At 36.0% G+C, this 27,374-nt stretch overlaps 2 protein-coding genes across 4 annotated transcripts in view; one reads left to right on the forward strand and one right to left on the reverse strand.

The window, feature by feature from the left end:
- Positions 1-27,374, forward strand: part of LOC129774829 (cyclic nucleotide-gated cation channel subunit A) — a 342,729-nt gene that overhangs the window by 205,144 nt on the left and 110,211 nt on the right. The window contains exon 1 of one of the 3 annotated variants that reach the window (XM_055778840.1): positions 25,612-25,681. The exons of 1 other annotated variant lie outside the window; for it this stretch is intronic. The gene's annotated coding sequence lies outside the window, so the exon portion shown is untranslated. Of the gene's footprint in view, positions 1-25,611; positions 25,682-26,002; positions 26,101-27,374 lie in introns of those variants that run through there. One more of the 3 variants, XM_055778839.1, reaches the window with a different exon arrangement.
- Positions 8,827-9,990, reverse strand: LOC129774833 (chymotrypsin-like protease CTRL-1). The gene is made up of 4 exons (XM_055778843.1): positions 9,854-9,990; positions 9,650-9,788; positions 9,226-9,589; positions 8,827-9,163 (listed from the first exon to the last, which is right to left on the reverse strand). The coding sequence occupies exons 1-4, from the start codon at positions 9,900-9,902 to the stop codon at positions 8,855-8,857; spliced, it is 861 nt and encodes a 286-aa protein (XP_055634818.1). The 5' UTR covers positions 9,903-9,990; the 3' UTR covers positions 8,827-8,854.

The following is a 27,374-nucleotide window of genomic DNA, read 5'->3' on the forward strand; positions in this document are numbered from 1 at the left end:
CTCCGATTTTTTTTTGAAACATGGTACTTATGATGGAAACTACCTAAAATCGCAATTTTCATTATTGGCGTACTAAGTTTCAATAAAATCGAAAATGGTCGCGTCAAAATTTACTGTTTTTCGGCTGCTTTGAGGTGGAATTGCTCTATAGCGAATGAGGAATCAGAAAGGGATGAAGATAGTGATTTGAAGAAATAAAAATCGAAGAAGAAAATGAAAGAAGAACGCTGAAATATGTGATAATAATAAAATATACAGGAAGCAATTCACCCACAACTACATTAAAAAATTTGAATGGCAGAATAAAACACCTTTATACTGTTTTTAAGAAAAATGTAATATAATCGAGACGTTACTTATTGACCAAAAAACTTATTTCAATAGCTCAAAAACTAATTTAAAGGCAAACTATTAAAATCACAAATATAAATATATATACCCAGGTTTTTTTTACGCGGGGGATACGCACCTCGTAAAAAAAAACCGCGTAAAAAAACCGCGTTAATTCGAAAATCCGCGTAAAAAACCGTGTTAATTGGAAAATCCGCGTTAATTGGAAACTCCCCGTAAAGAAAAAAGGTCACATAAAAATCCTCTTGAGAATCGTGATGGGGTGCGGCATACGCTCTGAGGGAGCTTGAAAGGGAGAGATATGAACTGAGAGAGAGAAGTGATGTTACTCAGGTTTACGAGCAAAAATCGCGCTTATTTCATTCCTAAATGAGATTGATGCTATGCATGAATTTCATTGTGTGTGGCTCTCGACGAGCGGACTTAAATACATGTACATGAATCCTTCTTCCCCCAGCCGTTATGTGGGGTTGGATGTAACTTCGTTGCACACGAAGGTCGTACGGAGGATTTCTGCTTCGCAGTGGTGTGCTCATCAACCCATTCTTGCACAAGCTTTATGCTATCTCGAGATCCTTCTTCTTGCATTTGCAGATTCATCAGCTAGCGACCCAGCTTGTATTTCTCCTGGAAATGCTTTCTCTGCAGCGCTAATTGCCTCTGTTCCAACTCTAACTGCTTCTGGGTTAATTCTTTCTGTTCTGTCAGGCATTTGCGTTGCAAAATCTGTCCTCCGACTTGACGTGGTCGTTCCCATCGAAACTGGCATAGGCGGTGGTGAACAACGCGGGCAAATTGAATCTGTGTTCGCTACAGATGCATCGAACCTGGCACATAGGTGCGGCACTAATATCCGTCAATAGCACTAAGTTCCGTCATATGGTCTCAGGAAGCATGAGGGACAGATTTGATATTGCTCAGTTTTTTTTACGCGGTGACCGCGTTAAAAAAACCGCGTTAATTGGAAAATCCGCGTAAAAAAACCGCGTTAATTCGAAAATCCGCGTAAAAAAAACCTCGTAAAAAAACAGCGTAAAAAAAAACCGCGTAAAAAAAAACCTGGGTGTATACACCCAAGTTTTTTTGAGCGTTTTTTTTACCTCCGTTTTGTACGAGGTTCGTTTTTACTCGGATTTTCCAATTACAGGCAAATCTTACAGGCAAAAAATCGTGTTCGGCACACATTTTGAAAAAAAATTTTTTTGTGCGGAAAAAAAGAAAATAACTCAAATTCACGCCGTTCACCGTTCAATTTCCTTTTGTTTCCATGCTTTGCGATGGGACAGTTTGCCTTTTCGGTTGCGCGTGACTGTTTTGTGCTTTTAGCTGCATGTCGAAACGTGTTGCTGTTAGAAATCATGTCATGCAAAAACTTAGAAAAACTTTAGCATTTAGAGCATTTGATGGGAGGAGGTGAATGATTTCAGAAGTGGATAATTGAGACGCAGATATTCTTTTTTTGCACTGAAATGCATATAAACCATCGAAAAAACAAAATGGGCGATAACTTCGTCAAATATGGTTCTTTTCATATACCGCACAAAAAAATCGCAAAAAAAACAGCACAAGAACAGAAAACCGCACAAAAAAAATTTGCACAAAAAAAACCGCACAAAAACAGGTTTTACCGTAATGCGGTTTTTCTACACGGTACACGCGTAAAAAAACCATAGCAATATCACATCTCACCCTCAGTTCACATTTCTCCCTGCTTATGATGGAACTTAGTGCTTATGACGGGAATAAGTGCCACACCCATCACGATCTAACGTGGATTTGAGGTGACCTGGCTTTTTTTTACACGGATTTTCCAACCAACGTGGTTTTTACTATGCGGATTTTCCAATTACGCCCTCTTTTCACGCGGATTATCGAATTAACGCGGTTCTTTCTACGCGTTTAATTACGAGGTACGTATCCCCGCGTAAATAAATTGGGTGTAGGGTAACACGGGGTGATTTGGTCATATGGGGTGACTTGGACCACCCCTTTATCTCAAAAATTACGGCTCAACTTGGATTTTCCATAATGTCATTTCCTTCTATTGTTGAACCGTATGTACCTAAAGTGAAAAAACTTTGGTAAAACATCACAAGTAGAGGTAAACGGTAGCATAAATATATCAAGTACTTCGAGCGTCAAAAAATGTGAGTTTTCCGATCCGATCGATAAGGTTTTTCCCGCTGATTAAACAAACTTTTCGTGTATTGTGCAGTAAAGTTCTGTTCGCCTACAGAAGAGGAACAATTGGATGCAGTGAAACTGTAAGTTTGATAAAAATAAATGAAATTAATTGTATTTTAATTTTTCCGTGTTGTGTGGGGTGACATGGACACGTTTCTGTGGGGTGAATTGGTCCTACAGGTTTGAGACTTTTCTTTGGTTTTATTGATTCCAGATGCCGCTGAACTACAAGAAGAGGATGGACAGATAACGTAGGAAGAAGGAGGAGCTTGAAAGAGGCCATCGAGAACGGATTTTCTTTGACCAAGCATCAAAAGTGTTTGAAAATGCTCGACCAACAGTGAAAAGATTCATGCAGAATTCGAGATGGTGTCAATCCTACTTTTCTGGTCTGGAATCTTGCCAAGACACCTGGTATCGATCCTAAAACATTGTTACTGATTGTAACATTATCCTAAAATACTCTACATAAACATAAGTATGTTTTTTTCGATGAAACACACACTGGACCATATCAACTCACAGACGGTTCAAATCACCCCGCATCAAATTTTTATATCCAAAAATCTCTTTCATTTTATGATATACTTGGTAGATTGAAGCTTTATATAATGATTAAACATTATTTATTGAGAGAAAACAAGTGTAGCTCAGTATACAATGTAACATTTTTTATTAAGACCGTATTGGTTTGGAAATATTAGGCGATTTGCTTAGGTGGTCCAAATTCCCCACTTTTCCCCTATATGCAGCCATTCCATGCCAAACCAAAATAACGGTTCTCAAATTTTCGTTTAAATTCGTGGTTTTGTTCCTTATCGCAAAATTTGAGACCCGTATTTTTTTTTCGTAAGGGTGCCTATTCACATTTTAGGGTGGTCCACAAAATCGACTTTTTCTCTTTTTTTTTTTTTTTTTTTTTTTTTTTTCCAAAAATGACTTTTTAAAAAAATTCATGTCTTGAGGTACTGAACCAATTCAGACGGTAGACATATCAAATTGAAGCCAACGGCTTGTTCACACATGAAAACATAATGGATTTTGTTTTCGTTATTATTTATTGTATTTGTTTATTACAGTTTACATGGTCTCAGGACCAAGGGCACTATTTCTTGATAGCTGAGTTTTTTTTCCATAATCAGCGAGATGCTTTTCTCATTTTTGAGTAATGATTTCTCAAAGTTAACCGATGGTCAAAAAATCAATTTTCTCCTTATTTCCAGAAATTACAAATTCATAACTTTTAAACTACTGGATCGATTGAGATGATCGACAAATTAAAACAAGCTGAAGCTAATGAGTTAGTCTTATTTGAAAAAAAAAGAATACATTTGCACAAAAATTGGATGTTGTTTTCGTAATTATTCATTCTATTTGTTTTTAATAGTTTACATGGTCCCGGGACCGAGAGCGCTATATATTAGGTTTGGGAAAAGGTTATCCATTATTTTTGAGTGACATTCATTTTTAATATGATTCGGATTGTCCGATTTGGGTCAAATATGTACCGTTTCGTTATAATGTTGTAATGTAATGTCTATATCATAGTAGTCTTGATCCTTATTGGCGAAAAACTCTAGTAATAGATTTTTACAATCTTCTTTTGATTGCAATTTTTTATCACTCTGGAAATTTTGCAAATACGAGAATAAGGTGGTAATCGCTTTGTGCCAGGTTCGGACTATATGGTGGATGCAATAAAACATCCCAATCAAGCTCTCGGAATTGTGTGGTCTTGCGTTGTCTTGATGGAACATAACGCCTCTTCTGTTGGCCAATTCTGGACGTTACTGGTGAATCACTGGCTTCAAACGGTCCATTTGTTGATAGTAGAGATCTGAATTTAGGGCATTGGGTTAAAAAAAAATTCACAAAAAAAATTAAATTAAAAAAATTTATTAAATTGCACGTATTTTACTGTTGCAGTATCGGAACCATAAACACCATTCACAATTTTAGCGGCCTGCCTAGCATTTTTGCCTTTATAAAAGAAAAAGTGTAAAATGTACCGAATTTTCTCTTTGTTGACCTTCATTGTTACCACCCTGTAACTCATAACTGATTGGAACAAGCAAAAAAATGTGAAATGTTACCCTTTATTTTAACGTTCATATAAAGTGAAACGGAAACTAGCCATAAATAGCATTTTAATTTGATCCTCAGCATGAAGGTCACGAAAAAAACTTGAAATCACAGAAAAACTGTATTTTCCAGGGCATTAATATTTTTATTATGTCAGCTATTCCATGCGAAATCGATATAGTGGTTCTCAGATTTTCGTCAAAAGTGCTAATTTTGTCCTTTATCACAAAACATTAGACATTAGACCCGTATTTTTTTACTTTTTTATTTCCATTTTAAGGTGGTCAGAAAAATCAATTTTTTCCACTTTTTCCCAAAATTCCTTTTTTCAAAAATTCATAACTTTTGAACCACTGAACCGATTTAGATTATCGATATATCAAATTGTAGATAATGAGCTAACATTTTCTTATATTGAACTTGCAAAAAAAACGGATTTTATTTTTGAAATTATTGATTGTAGTCGTTTTTTATTGTTTTCATGGCTTTGGACGCTATATTTTTCTATGTTTATTTTTGAAAGCTGGGGATTTTTTTCATGACATATTTCGATATCAGAGATGCTATTTTTTTCGTTCTTGAGACATGATTTTTCGAAGTTAACCGATGGTTCGAAAAAACAATTTTTTCCCCTTTTTTCCACTACAAAAATTTGGTACTTTTGAACTAATTTTTATTATTTTCTTATTTTCTTATATTGAACTTGCAAAAAAAATTGATTTCATTTTTGAAATTATTGATTGTAGTCGTTTTTTATTGTTTTCATGGCTTTGGACGCTATATTTTTCTATGTTTATTCTTGAAAGCTGAGGATTTTTTACATGGCATATTTTGATATCAGAGGTGGTATTTTTTTTCGTTCTTGAGACATGATTTTTCAAAGTTAACCGATGGTTCGAAAAAACAATTTTTTCCCCTTTTTTCCACTACAAAAATTTAGTACTTTTGAACTACTTGACCGATTCAGATGATCGACATATCAAACTGAAGCTTATAAGTAATTTTTCTTTCAAAAAATACTTTTGCGAAAAATTTAAATTTTCGTTTTTTGTAATTATTGATTGCGTTAGTTTTTCATAATTTTCTTGTTAAATTTTTTTTATATTGTTTCTGGAAAGCAGAGGTTTTTTACATAATAGAGGTGTTACTTTTAGTTTTTGAGTTATTATTTTGAAAATTTAACATGTGTCAAGTCTTCGTTCAATATTTTTATGCGACTAGAATCCAATTTTCCTGCGTGATATTTTTTTAAAGAAGGTTAGCTTATTGACTTCAATTAAATATGTCGATCATCTAAATCGGTTCAGTATTTCAAATGTTATGATTTTTTGCAGTGTGAAATGTCACCTTTACAACGAGCCTAAACTTGAAATATTATGATCGATATTACGCGAGATATTGATCGCTAACGCCAACTACCGAGAAAATAATGGATAACTTTTTCCCCAACCTAAAATTTTTTTTTTGAAGGCTGAGTTTTTTTTATATAATGTATCCAAAAATTAACGAGGTGTTTTTTATCGTTTTGAGGTCTGTGCAATTTTTTTAAAATTTAAATCAGATTAGCTTATTGTCTACGATTGATATGTCGATCATCTGAATCGGTCCAGTAGTTCAAATGTTTTTGAATTTTGAAAAAAGTCATTTTTGGAAGAAAAAAAAAGGGGAAAAAGTCGATTTTTTGGAGTACCCTTAAATAGAAATTGGCACTTCAATGAAAATGTAAAAAAAATGCGGGTCTAATATTTTTCGATAAGGATCAAAAGTGACACTTTTCATGAAGATCTGAGAACTACTTTATCGGTTTGCCGTGGAATGGCTGTATGTGTACCTGCTTGAAATTTCATTTCAATCCTGATTAGTCAGATGATGCATGTAATCGGCTGACAGCTGAATCAAAGTTTTTCGTAGTCATCGCACAACTTGTAACCAGCAAAGGCAAAATATTCATCAAAATCAACGACAAAGCAAGGTATACCAAAAAAATCTTCTAAAGTTTCATTCCTTCCTACGAACGCTGAAAATACGGATTTTGTTCTTACATTAACAATGCGGTTGTGTCTTGGACAGGGTTGGCAGGAAATCTGCGTTTTCAATTTATGAATGCCTCTTTTCCAAATTATTATCTACCATTTGATGTTGTCTTTTCTTTAAACATGGAATAAAAAGCTCATACTTCTATTCAAACATCAAAGGCATTTATATTTTGATTCTTTGCATGAAGGTCACAAGGGCAGGGCATTCATCTTGAATCATCATGGGTTTATTTTATTAAATAACGCCGTAAGCCTAATGCATGTTATGATGTATATATGAGAACTACCACATGTGTTGTAACGATACAAAACTGCTTCTCCTAAATTTACGACCACTAATTGGACAACCTTAAAAACGGATCCAATGTTTATGAAATTTGTCAGGTTGTATTTGGTGAAATTAAAATGACTGCTCACTGAAAAAAAAACAATTAAAAAACCTTTCTACGATGAAAACAATCGGAACGATCGAAAACAAAAGATCGATCTTTTAAATATTGATTCAAAATCAATATTGACAATCATCAATGATCGATCGATGAACTGGTGCATTGTCGTGATGCAAAATCTAAGTAGTATCCTTCCACAAAACTGGCCGTTTGCGACGAATTTTATCCCTCAAAAGCCTCTTTATTGAACTCTTTATTGACCGTTTGGTCCTCCGGAAGGAATTCCGAATCGACAACACCACGGATATCGAAGAAAACACCTTCACTCTTGATCGACTTTGACGTGTTTTTTTTTGTTTTCGACTCGTTTGCAGCCGTCCGTGCTGATGATTATTGACCCGTTTGCATGTCATACTCTCATACCCATGTCTCGTCGTCAGTGATTACACGTTGGATGCCTTTTTGAAGAAAATTGAGCTCTTTTGGCACTAGTCGTAGTGCGACTTTTCTCACATTTCTTTCACCTCAATGATGATTTCCGAGCATCATTCCTTTTATTGATTTTTTTTTATTTTCCTTTTATTTTATTTCATACACTCGTACTTTCGACATAGTTGAGTCACCGAATGTATTCTGCAAAATTTTCCATTTTGCTCGCAACACCAAATTCCACACAATATCTTTGACCAATAAAATTATCTATATGTAAAATCGCAAAGCAAAAAAAAACTTGTTCTTAATGACACTGTAAATAAACTAAATGACAGATCGCGCTTAAAATTGACATTGAGACCCCTGACAGAAGTACCAACTTAGAAAAACATTTAAGAATGTTCACCGGGAAGATTTAAAATTTTATTTGTATTGATCAGTATTTTAAAATTAAAAAATAGTGTTTCATTTAAAAAAACATAGCCCGTCGAATATCAACAATTTTGGCGGAAACTGCATTTCAATCAAACTAGATTCCAATCAAACGATGAAAGCGTCTTTGAAGAAAATAGTCTCAGTTACAGCGGTCTTATGAAAATCTAATTTTACATATTGGAGTGAGTCTCGTTCGATCGATCGAAATTCGTTAATCCATCCAATAGACGCGGATGAAGCGATTTTGCGTATGTGACACTCCTTTAGAGTGTCGTCCAAGTTAATATTTAGGGAAAACAATTCACAGATAAACCGCTTGAGAAATTTACAAATGCGGTGGCAAACACAAAAAAATAAATAACACTCAGGAAGAATTTCGTTTAGTAAACGAGGGCAGTCTATTAAGTACTTAGCCTACAAAAAAAACAAAAATTTTGGAAAAGTGGCGATTTATTTCTCAACATAGTCTCCTTTTAGCTCGATACACTTGACCCAGCGATGCTCCAACGTCCTTGATCCATCTGATAAATACGTTTCGGCAAAGTAGGCTTCCGTGGCGGCGATGACCTCCTCATTCGACTCAAATTTCTGCCCGGCGAGTGACTTTTTCAAGTTTGGAAACAAAAAAAAAGTCGCACGGGGGCAAATCTGGAGAATACGGTGAATGGAGCAGCAGTTCGTAGTGCAATTCGACCAACTTGGCCGTGACGACGGCGGAATTTCCAATTTTCTAAAATCTGTGGACACGCCTCTTCCACACACGGTCAAAACAAAACTACGAGTCCGATTCGGCTGAAATTTTGACAGTAGCCGTTTACGAGAATGTACTACACGATAACTAACCTCTCTTGCGATACTGACACCATCGAGCGATGAGGCTAAGTACTTTTCGGACCGCCCATATATATTAGAACTCATTATACTCATAACGCACTTTATTTGACATCAAACAATTTTGAATCCGGATCGTAACACTTTAATAAAGATAGTTACACTTATAATAAAAAACGAAATGGCAACGATTAACCACTTAAACTGAGACAACCTAATGGCATAAATTTCTTTCTCGTTGGGAGCTTTGATGAGAGGTCGTTGTCTTCCTGCAATTATATCGTCGATCCACTCGGAGAAATCGCCGACATTGATAAACATAGCGGAAAGGTAACTAGGGGAACATCGTTGACTGCCTGAAAAAATACCGACTTGCTCAAAATCGTCCCCTCTCTGACACAAGAGTGGACTACCTTTATGGTACTGTTGGTAAGAAAAAAAAACAGATTTAGTATACGATATCATATTGAAGTGACTCAACTCACATCACACAAACTATTGTTGACAGGCTCAACGCACAATTTCTTTCTGAGGGTGTCATCACATTTCTCCGTAGGCCAATTCTCCATCTGTTGCGCTAGAAAGCTTGAATTTTGATACCTGTTCCACCCAATTAACAAACATTGTCTCGATTGCTGCGAATTTGACTCGTTTTTCACCACATCTATTGTTACGATGCGTCCGTTCCAATGAACTGGCTTCCGGAGTGACATCAATGCCACACCCCCTTGCGAAGAATCCGGCACGAAATTAGGGTCCAAGTATATTTTCTGTATTCGTTCATGATGACCACTAGACTTTCCATCCTGAGGCTGTATCCCTACTGTCAACTCATTCGACAGCTTGTTCCTAGCAATCAATATTGCATGAAGCGTATAAGTTCGTCAACCGATCGTTTTATTTAACTACCATACACAATCAGCAGTGGTGAGGATCCATCTCGTTCCAACTATAGACCCCGAACAGAACTGGCCGCTTTCAGTTTCTAGGCTCACCACGTACGGCACTCGAGCATTTTTCGTTGAAATTGACGACTTAATTTGCACAACTTGAAACAAAAATACAAAAAAAAAACAATCTCTCCGTCAGTGAATCTTAACTGCGATGACTCACCTCCCATAAAACCTACTATTAGTGCACCAAAATAGAACCACACGTACATTGCGAATCAAGTGCGCTCACATGGAGCTACTCATAACGGGCAGCGTCTAGCTTCCGACAAGTCAGGACCAGGTGAGCAACTAACTGATTACGGTGCAGCACGAGCACTGCGATTGCATAGCGATGTAAACATATTTTGTTTCAACAAGCGCAAAAAAAACGTCATAACCGATCCAACCGATAAAGCTAGTTCAAAGTTCGTACCACTGCGGGGTAAGGCGGGGAGCGAGTATGTGTTTAGCTACAATTGAGCGAAATAGTGACTAGGGATTGCATTACCGTGCCAAAATTTCAATAACCGGTTATTCGGTAATGAAAATTTCATTACCGGTAAAACCGGTAAATTATCGGTAAAAAACATACTTCAAAATAAACCATTTACTTGAAGAAACGGCTTTTATTTATAATGATTAGATTACAAATAAACATTTTGCAAGTTTTTGCTGATTAACACTAGGTTTACGGACGTTTATTATATACCTATCTCTACGAACACGTGTCAATTTGAAGGAAGAAAAAAGAAAATGGACATCAATATATATTTACCTCGATTAATGCATAAAAGTAGAATATGTGGAGATGGGATATAAATGCAGCCGATTTTTGTTATTTTCCATATAAAATTAGAAATGCGTCAAAATGACGTGTAAACCTAGTGTTAAGGTAATACTTAAGGACGCAGAGAATGTTAATTTGGTTGTCTTCTAATCTAGATCGGATCTCATTAACAAAATTTCCAAAAGAGGAAAACACCCGTTCAGAGTCCAATTATGTTGGGCGTATAGTACGAAGAGTATCGAATACCATTGTCATCCGGGTTGCCACATATACAGAATATTCTATATTTTACAGATTTCGCGCCAAATTCCAGATACAGAATCTGTGTATACAGAATTACAGATTTTCAGCAAGAATACAGAATTTACAGATTTTTTTTAAATTCAATTTTAAATAATGAATTTATTACAGCGCATACATTGATACCTTGATTTACAAAAAAGTAGAACACAACGCAACAATATGGCTTTCGTTGGAGGCAGTTGTTAAGCAAAATCTTGAGCGATTCGAAGAGCTTAAACTATTCTTTTCGTTCCAAGTTAAGTATGACCATAATCAATCCACCATATATCGATTCTTTTAAACGATCATATGACCAAATCGATTATGCTGTTCCTAAACATTGTTCTATCGCTCATCAATGAAGTCAATTGCACTTTTCAATCAGAAAGTTCTCAATTTTGCGAACTTTATAATGAGACAAATATGTTATTGTTTATCATATCGGGTATCTTATGTTTTGAGAGCTACGTGCAACGATTCGCTAAAGCTGAACATGATGTGAAAGATTTTGAACACTTTCTGAAGAAGCCAGAGGATGTTTACGTTGGTATCGTGAAGAAGCTGAAAAAGTATTGGATGCAGCTAGGAAGCTGAACTTTAATTCGATTTGTTGTGATTTCTATATTGAACTCGTGAAACAGATTTCAAAGAAATTTCAAATTTGATTTCAGCGATCCGGTTATCAAAACTGCGGCCTTGATAAACCCCCCAATTTTCGTCAAACTACCAAAACTTAATGATTTGATACGCCAAATTCCTCAATTTTTTGAAGTAATAGACAAGGCTTGGGTAATGAACGAATTGGTCCCAGCTGTTGGATGTCAAAAGGCGCCTTTTTGATAACATTCATCAGCGTCTGTAGAGCGAGTATTTTCGCTTTACAATGCCAACGAAACAAAGACCGGAAATCGGTTTGCCCCCACAATTACAGACTCTATTTGCGAAAAAGTATGTATCGGCTCAAGGAGGAGCTTCAAGGATGAAATTGGCGAAAAGTTTTAAAGCAAAGTTCAACAGAACCATGTATAAACAACATAAAATTCAGAGGATTACAAGGATAGAACCTTTTTATGATTTATTTTGTTGCATTGATACTACATCAACAACCCATAAATAATAAAAATAAATTCAAAATGAAAATAAACCTTCATGTTAATTTTTTTTCCTCAATTTTTCGATAAAGATTTTTTATACAGATTTCTTTTCCTAAGAATACAGGTATACAGAATTTTACAAAAAAAAAATACAGAATGAAATGTGGCAACCCTGATTGTCATGTATTTGCCTCTGATGCCCTCTATACCATAACTCTTGTCCGAGGATTTTCATTAATCCGTTTATTGACGTTGAACTTGGACTGGACGTTGATACTTTGGATTGTTGCAATCGTCGGTCAATTTGATGCTCAACTGTTCTGCAGGTTTCGCAGGATCTGCATATACGAAACGTTTTTCTGCAATCCTTCCAATCAGGACTTCAAGCAGCTGCTTCGATTGTACCGATAGCTGCTCTAGCATAAATTGCAATCTGATATCAGTTTCATTAAGGGTTCAACAGCGACCAGAACTGGTTCGAGGGCATCAACCAATTCCTCCATCGCTGTCAGCTCTTCATCACTGAAGCTTATCTTGTGTTTCGTTTTCAGATCGAGTAGCGATTTTTGAACTGAAGTCCAGAGGACTTAGAATCGGTGTGTTTTTTCGATTTTATTGGATTCCCGAGTAATATTTTAAAGCGACATAAAGGCAAATATTATTTATAGTGTAAAAATAAAAATTACCGAAATTATCGGTTATTGATTGTAAAATTACCGGTAATTCGGTAATGGAAAATGGCCCGTTATTATCGGTAAAACCGGTAACGGTAAAACCGGTTAACAATCCCTAATAGTGACATTGCAGTGCAATGAACAGCGCAATGTGTGGCTGCTCAGCAGGACATTTGAACTTGAAGCTTAGCGTTGCGTTACAGTGACGTTCAACAAGAATTCTGCTTTGCTCTGAACATCAAACATCGAAAAGCGTTTAAGTACAGCGTGTATATTTTGCGTTGACACTGTACACTTTTTGATTAGGCGATAGACAAACTACTATTGGCCTCGTTAAGGAGAGGTGATTTGCATAATGTGCGTACGTATCGCAAGGAGCCTTCCGATATTTTAGGTGAGGTGCTGAATGGTCGGTTAGCGATCACATATTCAGGCGTCGTAAGTTGTACGATTACAGATGGCTTGTTCCAATGCAATATTTATGGTGTCTTATCTGATTATTTCAAAGTCATTAGAGGATGCACACCCGAAGTAGGTTTATTTGAAAAACTTTACTGTTCTTGATGCTTCTAGAAATGTTATGCGTCGTAATTAAGCCATTCCATACCAATATACGACATGGTGGTTCTCAGATTTTGTTGAGAAGTGGTAGTTTTGTTCATTATCGCAAAATATTAGATATTTTTTATTTCCTCATCAGAGTACCCATTTCCATCAGGGTGGTCCGAAAACTCTACTCTTTCCCCTTTTTTCTGAAAAGACAAAACATCTTTCTGATTTCTGGATATGTTCGTAAAAAAACTAGCTTTCAAGAAAAAAAAAATATAAAAAAACTCAGGGCCTTCCTAAAACCATGTAAACTATAGAAAACCAGATACAAAATCAATAATTACGAAGTAAAAATCCATTTTTTTGTAATATTTGTAATATTTTCAAAAAATAATTTTTGAAAAAAATGCCCAAATTGTATTTTAGCGAAACTCAAAATATAGAAAGGGATTCAGTATTCTTGGACATAAAAAGGGCCTTTGATTCTGTTTCAATAGAGGTTTTGTCAGACAAATTACACTCTCGGGGTCTGCCGCCTCTATTGAATAATATGTTATATAACATGCTTTGTGAGAAACATTTGAACTTTTCTCACGGAGATTCGGCAGTAAGTCGGGTTTCTTACATGGGCCTCCCTCAGGGCTCATGTTTAAGCCCCCTTTTGTACAACTTCTATGTAAGCGACATTGACAATTGTCTTACACAAAATTGCAGCCTAAGACAACTTGCAGATGATGGAATGGTGTCTGTCGTAGGATCAAACGAATCCGACCTGCAAGAACTCTTACAAGATACTTTGAACAATTTTTCAACCTGGGCCATTGGGCTAGGGATGGAATTCTCCACGGAGAAAACAGAGATGGTGGTTTTTTCTAGGAAGCATAGACCAACAAAACCAAAGCTTCAACTTTTGGGTAAACCGATCACTCATGCTATGTCATTCAAGTATCTTGGGGTCTGGTTCGACTCCAAATGCACTTGGGGGGCCCATATTATGTATCTGAGTAAAAAATGCCAACAAAGAATAAACTTTCTCCGTACAATTACCGGCACCTGGTGGGGAGCCCATCCCGAAGATCTTATAACGTTGTATCGAACAACTATTCTCTCAGTGATGGAGTATGGCAGTTTCTGTTTTCAATCAGCTGCCAAAACACACCTCATTAAACTCGAGCGAATTTAGTATCTTTGTCTCCGTATTGATTCTGGTAGGCGTTTTGGCAGGCGTACTCCCACTAAAAGATCGCTCCAATTTATTATCTCTTCGGTTCCTCATCCGGTGTAAGGTTATGAACCCATTGGTGATCGGAAATTTTGAGCAACTGAGCGAGCTAAATTTTCATTCTGGATTTATGAGCTCATATCATGAATTCATCTTCATGCAGGTTGATCCTTCTTCGTATATTCCCAACCGTTTTGTTTCCCTGACTACATCAATTCCTCTGTGCATTTTGATCTGTTCATGAAGGAGAAAATCCATGATATTCTAGATAATCTTCTATCGGGGATCGTTCCTACGATCTTCAATGCAAAGTATGGGAGTATCAATTGTGATTATATGTACTTTACTACTGGGTCCTCTATGATTGAGTCCATAGGATTTGGAGTGTTCAACGTATTTTTTAGCACCTCACACAGTCTTCAGTATCCTTGCTCAGTATATAATGCTGAATTGGCAGCGATATACTGGGCGCTGGACAGCGTCCCTCACGACCTGTTGAACACTATTACATTGTAACGGATAGTTTTAGCTCTGTCGAAGCTATCCGTTCAGTGAGGCCGGAAAAGCACTCGCCGTACCTGAGAGAATACGAGAAATTTGTTGGGGTCCCTTCACATTGCTCAATTCTGGGTAATGAGTGGGCTGACTCATTAGCAAAGGTGGGTGCGATTGAAGGCGACATTTATCAGCGTCAAATCGCCTTCAATGAATTTTGTTCTTTAGTCTGTAAAAATACAATCGCTAACTGGCAACGCAAGTGGAACGAAGATGAATTGGGTCGGTGGTTTCACTCGATTATCCCTAAGGTTAGCCTTAAACCATGGTTCAAAAGTCTGGACTTGAGTCGGGACTTTATTCGCACCTTCTCAAGACTCATGTCCAATCACTGTTCGTTAGATGCGCTACTCTTTCGTATTAATCTTGCCGACAGCAATATCTGTGTTTGTGGCCAAGGTTACCACGACATCGAACACGTTGTTTGGTCGTGCGAGGGATATGTTGTTGCCAGTTCGAATTTAGAAAAATCTCTTCGGGCCAGAGGAAGGCAGCCAATGTGCCGGTGAGAGATGTGTTGGCTCGGCTAGATCTTGATTACATAGTCCAAATATATGTTTTCCTTAAAACTATCGATCTTCGTGTGTGATTGTTCATAAACCCTTTACTCTTCTTTTTCGTCTTTTGCGAGCTATCGGTTCCCTTCCATTAGGATAAGTTGAATTGTAATACATATTAGATGTAATGATAGTTTTTAAGAATTGAGTGTGAAGTGTGAATGTGAATGAGAATGTGAGTATGAGTGTGAACATTGTTACAATCTCCTTACATCCCACCCTTTTCCTAATGAAAATATGTCACCCTTCTAAACTCGAGTCGACCGCGAGTAATCGGTTTCCTATTTTATTAACCATAGAATTAAGGAAACATGTTAATATATGCTAGTAAAAAATAGTTAAGAGTTTGGCTCCTTTAAACTTATGTAACTGAGCCTGTAAAAATAAACGATTTAATAAAAAAAAAAAAAAAAAAATATATATATATATATATATATATATATATATATATATATATATATATATATATATATATATATAGAAAGCCATCAGTGTCAACATTCAAACATTTTTTTACACTAATGCCTTGATTTCTTCGAGAAAAAAATAATTTATCGGTCGGCATCGTAACATGATGAAAATAGACTTTGTCCGAACATAATAGATGTAAATTCAAGATGGCGACCGCTACAAAATGGCGGATTTTCACACATTTTCTCAGAACCGCTTCAATACGGGTATCAAATGAAAGGGCTTGGCTAGTAGAACACAGTTATTTATGAAAAATGTCAATCCAAGATGGCGGCCGCCACCCAAATTTCAGATCAATCAGTCAACAGAAACGGGGTCAATTTTCTATTAATGTGGGACAACCCTACAAACACTCAAACATACTTACAAACAGGGCAAGCTGAATGGAACCATTAAAAACTAATTGTTCATTTGGGCATTGCGGTCATCTTGGATTTGGATTTTTCATGATCTACTGTGTTCTTCCAGTCGAGCACTTTCATTTGATACCCATATTGATGGGTTTTGAAAAAAATAAGGCGTCATCTTATATTTGCATTTTTCATAAAAAACTGTATTCTACAAGTCAAGCCTTTTCATTTGATACCTACATTGATGGGGTTGTGAAAAGATATATATGGCGCCATCCTGTGGTGGCGGCCATTTTGGATTTGCATTTTTCATAAATAACTGTGTTCTACTAGTCAAGCCCTTTCATTTGATACCAATATTGATGGGGTTCTGAGAAAATATGTAATCCGCCATTTTGGATTTGCATTTTTCATAATTAACTGCATTCTACTAGTCAAGTCCTTTCATTTGATACCAATATCAGATATTCAATATGGAATTATAACACAAGTTATTGAAAATTTACGGAAATAAAAAATAAAATACTCCGGATAATCGAGTCTAAATTTCCGGATAATCGAGTACGACCTGTACTCCGAACAGAAACTGCTATGTAGAGCATAGCTTTTGACCAAATTTTTTGTTCAAATCTATACAATGTATAATATTGTTTTTGTAATGAACATCGTCACTCGGCATTTGTGGACCGCTTAATGAAAAGTAGCACTCGTCAATAAAAATAAATTATTTTCCACTCAAATTATTCTACATCTGCCGACATCATGATTTCGCTAGCCTCATTTCATTTCAGTCTATCCTCGATAACGCTGCTACTTTTTGGTTATTGCTAAGCCTGCTCAACGTTCAAAAATAAAAAAAAAATCAAACACATTCAAAACATTTAAAATATTGGAGAGTGGTCTGGATCGGACAGCTCAAACCACAATAATTAAATTTTCAATCCTGATTTTCATGGCTTAGCTGGGTAAGGATGTAAATAGTGCCCCCAAACTAAATCATCTCTGTGGAAAATATTAATAATAAGAGATTTTGACTATTTTTTTGAATCCCTATGTGGTTCACCATAGGATGTATGGTGAAAAACGTACCTTTCAATTTGTAGAACGTCATTCTCAATAGCTTCGAGATAAAAAATTCAAAAAAAATAAGAAAGTGCACCTTATTATGCTGTATTGAGAAATATTATCATTTTTTTTTTCATCAACAATTAATGTACCGTCGATGGAGGTTAGAATGGATCAAAGAAGGGAGTTTTAGAGTTTTTTGTTGAAAAACTGTCGTAAATAAGAGTGGGACGCACTTCTGATTATGTAGATATGTTCTCTAATAATGATCTTACCTCTTTTCAGAAAACTTTAGAAAAGTATTAATTTTCACTGAACTGAACGATTAAATGAAAGTTGACCCAATCTCACCCCTTAGAAGGGGCGACAATGGGTCAAAGTAATGTATATTGTTTTTTTCTCTTGAGAATTATATTCAGAAAAAAAATTCACTATTAGTTCAAAATAATTTGACAACATGTAAATGTCTTGAATGATTATTTTAGTTACGGAAATAGTATATTTACATTTAGTCGTCCGCTAGCACTTCAAGGGCTATATGGGTACGGAAATAGTGTCAATTCAACTAGAAGTTCGATGGTAATGATTGTATTTGAAGATTTTTCTTGATTCTGCCATCGATGAAAATTTTCTAGGGAGTTATTTGAAGGCTTTTTACACATCAAACTTCGATGTATTATTAACCAATAACTATTTGCACTACAGTTAAGTATTATGCATTGGAAGTAGTGAAAATGTCTTCTATTAAATGGTTCACATTTTTCAAAAATATTCGCAACTTTCGTAACTTTCCGTTTTTGGCCCAATCTCACCCCTATGACCCATTCTCACCCCCATTGATGGTACTAAAAAATCTTGAAATATTACATTTTTTGGGGGGATTTAGAGATTCAGTACTGCTTTAATTCTTATTCAAGTGTGTTCCTACGCCTTTTCTAGATATGTGTGATTTTTTCAGAATTTTAACAGTGTTGCGCGGTACAAAAAATATATATTTTTAATTTTTGATCTATTTTTAGATTTTTGAGACCTGTACTGGTTTAATTTATACTCGTATGTGTTTTATTTTATATTTGTGATTTTTTTTCAGGAAAATTCGAGAACTGTGTGGTACGAAAATTATTGTGCTCCCGTGCTCCCGTGCTCCCGTGGCCGAGTGGTTAGCGTCATAACTAACATGCCGGGTGTTCGGGTTCGATTCCCGTTCTGGTCGGGGGAATTTTTCGTCAAAGAAATTTCCTCCGACTTGCACTGTGATCACGCGTATTCTAGAGCTTGCCATTCAGAATGCATTCAAGGTGTGTTATTTGGCATAGAAATCTCAACTAAGTACTAATAAAAATGACGCAAGTAATACTACGTTGAGACGGCGAAGTTCCTCTAGGAACGTTAGAATTAAAGCAATACTAAATCCCCAAAAAAATATTTTTCATTTTGCAAGATTTTTTTTATTTCAGGGCGGACTCGATTATGTACATTCTCCAAATTCCTTCCACTGTATATGATCGAATCCTGTATATAATTGAGTAAAAATTTTTTTTATTGTTTTATATACATATATCTTTGTTTTTTTTGAATATAAAAGAAGAATTCAATTTGATAAAGGTGATAAAGGATCATATTTGATGAAGAAACCCTTTTACGCATATGTTCGCAATTCAACAATGACAGAGTTATTGAACTTTTTCTCTGTTTCGGGCTCTGTTTGCCTTTAACTGGCTCTACTTCAACAAGTAAGCTACGTAGGACGATTCTGTTGCTTCCAGTTGAAAGATGGAAAAAATAGTACAGGATATAGTTTTTTTTTTTTTATCTTCGCTTATTTTTCGTCGGCCTATTTCCGCCACTTTAGTGCCAATCACCGACATCAGGGAGGCGACTCCACCTGTTCCTACCTATCAGACTCAACAACTCATGAGCCGGGCCAACTTCTTTTACTTCCGCTCCGAAGGAAGACGTAACCAGAGATTTTTCGCCTCAGAAAATCCCAACGACGCCAGCTGGGATTGAACCCAGGCCGATCGGATTGTGAGGCTGTTACGCTAACCATACAACCACGGGGATATAGTTGTGATACATCTAAATTAATGGATTTAAATAACATTTTGGAAGTGATGAACTTGGAAATTAGTGGTTTTTAAGTTGTTGTTATTAATTTAAAAAAAAAAATGCATAATGAACTTTATTGTTTCTATCAACCAAATTGATGCTCTCTAATCGCTCTACAATTTGTTCTTTGACACCCAACTTCTATCTTTCTTAATTTCGCTGCAATATCATTAGAAACAATTCGTGGTGAGAATTCAATCGAAATTATCAATGTTAACTCTACTGTACTTATAATAGCCAATTAATTTTCACCTTAACGTTGAAATATTATATTTTTTTCTTGAAATAAGGCATATTTAAAATTTTTAAAAAGGGTTATTTTTAAACTGTATAAAATAGAGACCGACTTGTACATCAATTTTTGATGAATTTTTTAAAAATTTTTAAAATTTTGCTCGATACACCATGGTGAGATGCACTTTCAATATTTAAAAAAAATATCTTGAAGCGTGTGGCAAATTAAACCACATAGGGATTCAAAAAAATAGTTAAAATTTCATTTTTGGTACCCTGTAGAATATTTTCCATAAAGCTGGTGATTTGTTTTGGGGCTACTTTTCACTTCCTTACCCAGCCAGGCCCTTTAGTTTTGTTGATGAATTATTTTTTTTCAGTGTATTTTGTTTTTGATTAAAACCTACAATTCTGAAAGCGTGTAAATAGTAACAGTTGCATCTTACACGAGTTTTTCAATTTGTTTTTATTCAGGATTTACGTTTCACTGGCCACGGTGTTGTTTTTGTGTTCTGTCTCGGTATTTCAAGGTTGAGTAATTGTCTAAACGGAAGTGTCATTATGCTGTTGAATTGCACCGGAATGTTTGATTGAAAGGCGTAATGATTATGAGGCTAGGCGCTTCATATGTTATTTATACGTGTTGATGATACGGTATATGTGTTTAGTCATTTTGTTGAGATAAAAGTTTGAAATCAATAATCAAACATTATAGATAAATCAAATTTGGAAAAGCATATCCAAACACCGAAATATTACAATAATAATCAATCAACATTCACTTCCAAATTCATACTGAATTATGGGGTATAAAAATCAAATCCTGTCGCTCAGGAGATTTGAGTTGCAGAAGGAGTTCTTGAGTTTCATACCGTGATACATCATAACAGCTTCAAATGAATGGATTGTACTCCGACTCTATTGCTACAAACGTGTTTTTATTCAATTATAATTCAATGAAACATAATGGTTTGGTCATAATCGTACCTGTGAAAGGTATCTTGAATTTTAGCTCCGAGTAGATGATATCCCTACTTCTGTGCATACATAAATGTCTTCGGTGCACATCTGGCACCGATTGATACATTTCTCGAGCTTCACGAATCATCTAGTTCCAATGTGGACACTTGTCAATTTTACGACCGTCTGTTCAATATTTTACTGCAATAACGACGTCAATAATGGTGTAGTTTCGATCGATCTTCTTCTTCTTTTTGGCTTTAAGAGGGTTTAAACTTTTCAGTTCATTCGCCTCTAGATTTCGATCGATTTTGTCACAAACTTTGATAGCCGGCGGATTACAATCATTGAAAGGTTGAAAGGAATTGAAAGGAATAAGCTAAGTTGGAATCGGTTGTTGATCGACAATTATGATGCTTCAAACACACACAGGTTATGGGATAATTGAGTATTCGAGATATCTGTTAAAAAAACCGAATGTTCGAATCAATTCCAAATTAAAATATTTGTCAATTTTTTCCATAACTGTATGAACGATCGAAATGCTCGCCGATTTGAGACGAAAAACATCCATTTTCACCCACAGAGAAACATAGCTGAAAATATAGAAGGCGAGAGAATATTATACGCTCACTTCGATTCTCGCGAGAAACGCAAAGCCGATTTTTATTTTTCGGTGAGTTATGATTGCCGAAAAATGGTTTCGTTTTCAATGACTCCTCGATGCCGATAATGGGTTTTCACTTCTTCAGCACAGCTGAAAACATGCGGCAATATTGGGTTTCATCGTGAAGTGAACATGAGATGGATTAATATTTGTACAATTCACACGCTGTCCAAATGCAGATCGTTTGGACGCTGCTCTAACAGACTAATGTTGGTAAAGTTAGCTTTGATTTTTCGCTCCAGATTTTCATTACCAAATGAGAGACGAAAAAGCATTCTCGTTAAACTTCCGAGGTAGAGATTTCTCTTTCTCTTTCTCTTTGAAAAATAATTTTCGGAGAAAAGGAAGAGACGAAAATATCAACAATACACGGTTCATCGAAAACTAGATTGATTGAATGAATATTTATCGCGCAGCCGAGCGAGAATTTCGATCTCTGATGAATATCAATTTACCTTTGGGTTATTTTCCGATCATCAATTTAAAGAGAAAAACATCGAAAAACCTCCTTCCCATTGTCAATGGAAGAATTTCATTGGTTGATACAGATGTTAATTTCTGAACTAAATGACGATTGACTTTCAGTATGATATCATGCCTTTGTTAGACAGTTGTGGATGAACCACTTACAGAATCAATTACAGCACTCATGAAATTAACAATTAATCACATATCCAAATGATCAGTTCATTACCAGAACTGACTGTTTGTTACTGCTACATCGCCATATTTGTCTCCACTGTTACATAATAGATGTAAAACTAATTTGGAAGTTACTCTCATGTAAATAATGTTATTTCTCGACTGTTGAAGTTACTGACGTGAATGACAATTGTGGACACGAGATCGATTAAGCTGCTTACTGCAAATAAAAGATGGGTAAACACCGAAATTCTTATGACGACACTCATGTTGTTTTGCTGACGGAATGAGAAATTGATTGTTGGGAGTTTTAGTTCTCATATGTGCGGGACTGAAAGGTGAGTCCATCACCAACATCATTGAATATTTGATGAATTATGCTAATTGGCAAAACACTTCGCTCTTTCACCACATTATTTGACATTTCGACAAAATCATCCCAAGGGATCGTCGTTATAGATAATTGTCGCTATAAAAGATTGTCGTTATAGAGAGCTTAGATGTCGCTATAAGTAGAGAAACGTTCAAGCTCACGCAAAACAATTACATTATATTAGAAACAAAAGCAATTGATGTCTAACCATATTGAAACAAAAAACATTAAACAATGAATGTAAAAGTCAGTTCATTCATCCGATACAAAATTTTCTCTGGATAGAAAAAAAAGTAAATTGTTAATTGAGATTTTTTGTAAATAAACCAGCATAGATAATCTGGAAAGCTTCTGCTTTCTTTGATGATTCATTTTATTCGTCTTACAAATTGAACATCAAAACCAAACAAAATATACCAATTGAACATCATTGAAGCCAATATTCTTACCCTTTTCACGACTCTAGTCCATTTTTTTTTTATGATGAATGAATTGTGCATTGTGCGGCACATTGAATTCATTACACAATGTTGTCTTTTTAGTACCCTTTTCGAATCTTTGAATTATGATCAAATTATTTTGAAGTGAAACAAACGATACTTAAAGCTATTGCCTCAATTTGATATCAAAAGCATTATCCATATAATAATTGCGCAAACAATACATTCATTTTCAAATTTATTGCCAATTTAATGAAATTTCATTCTAGGGCGGGATTTTTGTACAACAATTCTTCGATTAATTTGTTTCAATAAGCTTTTCCTATATGTTATGGTTTAAATTTCTGTTTTTGTAAGTATCCGAAAATTTAAATCAGCTAGACGAAAACAGATGTTCAAAGTTGATTAAATCTTATAATGCACAACATAGACTATTTACGTTCGTTAGCACTGACATTCACACAAACACTATGAAATTGAGAATCGTCGCAATAGAGAATGTTATGTTTAGTAAAACATAACAGGTCGTTATAGAGAAATGTCGCAATAGAGAAAAGAATTTATTTGCGATTTTGAAGGGTCCTTCGGAAATGTCGTTATAGAGAGATTTGCCGCTATAAATATTGTCGTTATAGAGAGCTTTGACTGTACTAAATTTCCAAAGTTCGTTAATTGTTTCCAAAGACGTCGATGGAATGTTTAAATGTAAGTACCAAATTTTCATAAAATCAGCCAATATCAAGCAAAATTTTGAAAAGCTGGCCGCAATATCAAAAATTTAAAATTGCTTGGAATCATTTTTGTAAAGTTCATATTTGATCGGACAATCCCTCACGGTTAAAATTTATGTTTGTTCTTCTATCCGGAAAACCGGAAAGTGTGGTCACAGTAATATATAAATTAATCAATAAACAAATAAATGGATCTTTGAAATGCACTTTATCTGGCCAATAATGTCCAATATGTATCATTCTACCAAGACATCATTCATATGCAGAATAGTTGTAAGTGATCACAGTGATCTAGCTCAGTATCTGCAAATATTTCTAAAAATTGAATAATTTGACGAATTAAACGGAACTTCATACGAACCAAAACGGCATTGCACTAAACAAGATGCATCAAATTGCGTCGTAATATTTCAAACCGTCGACTGAATGATTCACAAGTTTTAAGATTACGATGGATTTTCCCATGGCTAGCACAACGAAAGTCTCCTCGATTTTAGAGACATTCTCACTGTAACTCTAACTAAATTGAAATAACAATAATAGGAAATCTGCCTTCTCCCAAACATTATCCACTTTCATGTGATTGACGTAAGTTCATGTTTGTCACTGCTTATCGTCATCGTTCTCACGTTGACTAAACCGTCACAACCGTTAGGATGTCTATCAGTCGTTTATTGGTATCGTTCAGTTATAAGTACCAATCAACTGACAAACCGGGCTGAGTCCTGCATCGTGAAAAAAATGTTTTGTTTTCCAAAACAATGTCTTCCCAATAGTACGCATCCTACCTTTGTCTCTTATCTCACCGTCTCGGGGATTACCGTTTGCTATTACATTGAGCGGTTGATTACTGCTGCCGTGGCCACAATTCATTGAACTGCCACTACTGTCTTCTTCCTTCCGTTGTATCACTATTTTCATGTCTTCCGTTAGGTTCGGAAAAATGTTTGTGCCGATTACAACCCATTCCAGTAAACTGTCGCCGTGGTCGACGGTGACAATTGACTCAGTGCTGTTTAATTGGTCTCCGCACAGGGATGAATCCACGTTGTTCTAAGTTCTCTCGTATGTAAATTTTTTAGAAGACTAATTCTATGTCGAAAAAAATCCAATTCTATTTGCTGTCAATAGAAGCTGTCAGTTCATTAAATTGCAGTGCTTGTCAATAGGGACAATATGATTTTTATGGTTGATAGCGGCCATCCTGAAATCTGCAAGTCTGACATTGTCAGTTAATTGTCTTCAGTCAGAATTGTCATTTGATGCAAAACCATCGATTGTGTCGGATTTAGCGAATTGGGTTTCAATAGAAATGGAAAACGATTTTGATTTCCATCGAAACTAGCTGTTTTAAGATGACGCCTATTCCTGTATAATTGCAATTGTTATGGAATAAGGTGTGAACATGATTTGAAAACACCTATATTATAGTTATGCAGTGTTCCATAAACACGACAAATTATCTCGAGAAAGTGCTGTGTATAAATACAAGCATTTCAACAGAGTAGTAATTGAATCAGATTCCCCCGTGAAGCAACACAATCAAGGATCGCTAATTGGGTCATTAATAATATCAGAATGAATGAACTTTTGTGCAGATGAAATCTAAATCAAATTGCGTTTGTATCCAGCTGCCATTCCTGAGATTTCTCACCTGCGATCTTTGTCTGGATTGGCATTCATTCACGTTCACGCTGAAAATAAAATACAACCAATTCCTGCCAGTTGTAGAACACATTTTCTAACTATGAAAGTTGGAATCGAAATTCCAGCTATTCGCGCAGATATGAAATACGAACTTAGTTTCACCCCTTCCTCGGGCCAAGAATGAGTCGAATTCGAGAATTACCACCCCACTCCCATCTGAATAGCCGAATCAATTGCCCACTGATGATGACTGTTGGATTGCTTCTGAACGGAAAATACCGCCTAGGATGACATTGATGATGATGATGATGATGATGGTGATGGCGATGTTAATAATGATGTTGCTGCTTCTGTTGAAATACTTGCGTTGAGTCGTGCCCCGGTGTCTACGCTCGAGCGGGACGCAACCGCCGAACACACTGTTATCACTATTCACCTGCCATCATCAGGCAACAGTAGCATATCAAATTGGAGGAGAGGACGATCCGCTGTCAGCGAGAGTCCGGCTGTCGTCGGACGGCGTTTGTGCATGTGATCCACCGAGTTGTTTTGTTTCGAACGTCGCGGCACCACGCGCGCTTTAAGGCTCAGTTTCAAATGGTCAGTTGTGCGGAACTTAGCGTCCACCCGTTTCCGAATAACGAACATCTCGCGCCCACGTCCTGTTTGGACTTTTCGCGAAAGCATTCGCGCGCGCCACACGCGAGCACGAGAAAAAGATTGCTTCACCTTCCGGGCGTCCGGTGTGAGTTCATTAATCTTCGTCCTTTTTGGTGATGCTGAGGCGGATGATTTGTGATGTTTGCCTGCCGCCGAAGTGAGAGTTCTCTGAACTATCAACGATTGATGGGCCGCCCCGATTGCTTCCCAATAAAATGTTGGAGAAGCATGAGTGATTGGTCGTTTCCTCGAGCGTGAAATCAAGAGCGGTGTTCATGTTTGTGTACGGGAATTTCATGTGCTTGGATTGAAATGAAGATTGGGATGAAGATTTGAAGTGATTTTGTGTTAAAGCTAGAGTATGTATATGGTCGATTAGCCTAGAAGTACGAATGGAATCTGTTGGATGGAATCTTACTGTTAATGTGTTCAAATATTTTTCTTGAATTCAAAATTTCAACAAGACTATGTAACGGAAGATTATTTTTTTTGTTAGATTATCAGTGAAGTGTACCTAATTACGGAGTGTAATATAATTTCGTCATTTTATGTTTTGTGTATTTTCAAATCAATATTTCGGACATTAATATTGGTCTCGGAGGGAATCCCAAGTACATAACTTAAAATGAAGTTAAAACGAGTAAAAGTTTTTGGGGTTACTTTACCCCAGATACATATTCATTGAATGTTCCTTCCTGTTTATGGGAGTGCTCACATTATTACAATTTAATTTTAATTTACGGTGATGAAGGATTATCAGAAGAAGAAAGTTTATATTTTGTCGTTTAATTTTTCAAATATGAATAAATCTTCAACAGATTATGTGATAAAACCCCATGAAATTCTAATCTACACCAAATAGGTACATATTAGAAAGTATACACTGGGAACCGTTCTGATCCGTAAATCGACACATGGCAAACCTTGAACTTGAAGAAATTCACCTTATTAATAATTAATAGGGCAATAGTAATAGAAGACTAACATTACTTGATCCTCATATTCAAATAAATTTGTCAGTAAGTTATTTTCACGGAGTAAACATCGCGATCGTTATCAGACTGGGCAAATGATGATGAAAACAATAATTTTGGATAACTGAACAAAAATCGGAGAAAATGAGTTAAACGAATTGTTATGTAATTCACGCCTCTAATGGAAAGCTTAGCATGATTTTGTTGAATTTACTTCCTCAAGTGAGCCAGGGTACTGGAAGCGAGACGTGTCCGTGGCTCGGACTATAACTCGAACACGGTACACTCAAAGAATAATCAAGTCGGTTCATAATTCATAATAAATGTGGATGGAGGACCAGATTTGAATCCTCGTTATAAAAAGATCGCTGATATTTTCGATTGAATCTCGTTGCAATATTCGTTGCTACAAATGCTCCACGACGCAGTGCTTTCAACCGACTGAACGTCGGATAGTTCCTCTTTCCCGGGAGTTAACAGGTTCAATACATCCTCATGATCATGACGGATCTCACTTGGATGAAAAACTCAAAACAAGGTATCCGGAACTGGAAACGAAACCTTTTGAGTATGCAAGGGAATCATTAACTGATGTATGTAAAAACCTAGCGATCCCGTCAAAGCAGTATATATTGAGTCCGTAAACTCCCAAAACCGAT

The sequence above is a fragment of the Toxorhynchites rutilus genome, chromosome 3 (genome assembly GCF_029784135.1).
Source record: "Toxorhynchites rutilus septentrionalis strain SRP chromosome 3, ASM2978413v1, whole genome shotgun sequence".
Taxonomy (NCBI): domain Eukaryota; kingdom Metazoa; phylum Arthropoda; class Insecta; order Diptera; family Culicidae; genus Toxorhynchites; species Toxorhynchites rutilus.

What these genes read in the sequence shown, in the direction of transcription:
- LOC129774833 (XM_055778843.1), bottom strand. Translation starts at nt 9,902, where the DNA reads ATGTACGTGTGGTTCTATTTTGGTGCACTAATAGTAGGTTTTATGGGA. An exon ending in AATAGTAGGTTTTATGGGAG is followed by an intron (nt 9,789 to 9,853) that starts GTGAGTCATCGC and finishes TTTTGTTTCAAG; the next exon opens with TTGTGCAAATTAAGTCGTCA. An exon ending in ACCACTGCTGATTGTGTATG is followed by an intron (nt 9,590 to 9,649) that starts GTAGTTAAATAA and finishes ATTGATTGCTAG; the next exon opens with GAACAAGCTGTCGAATGAGT.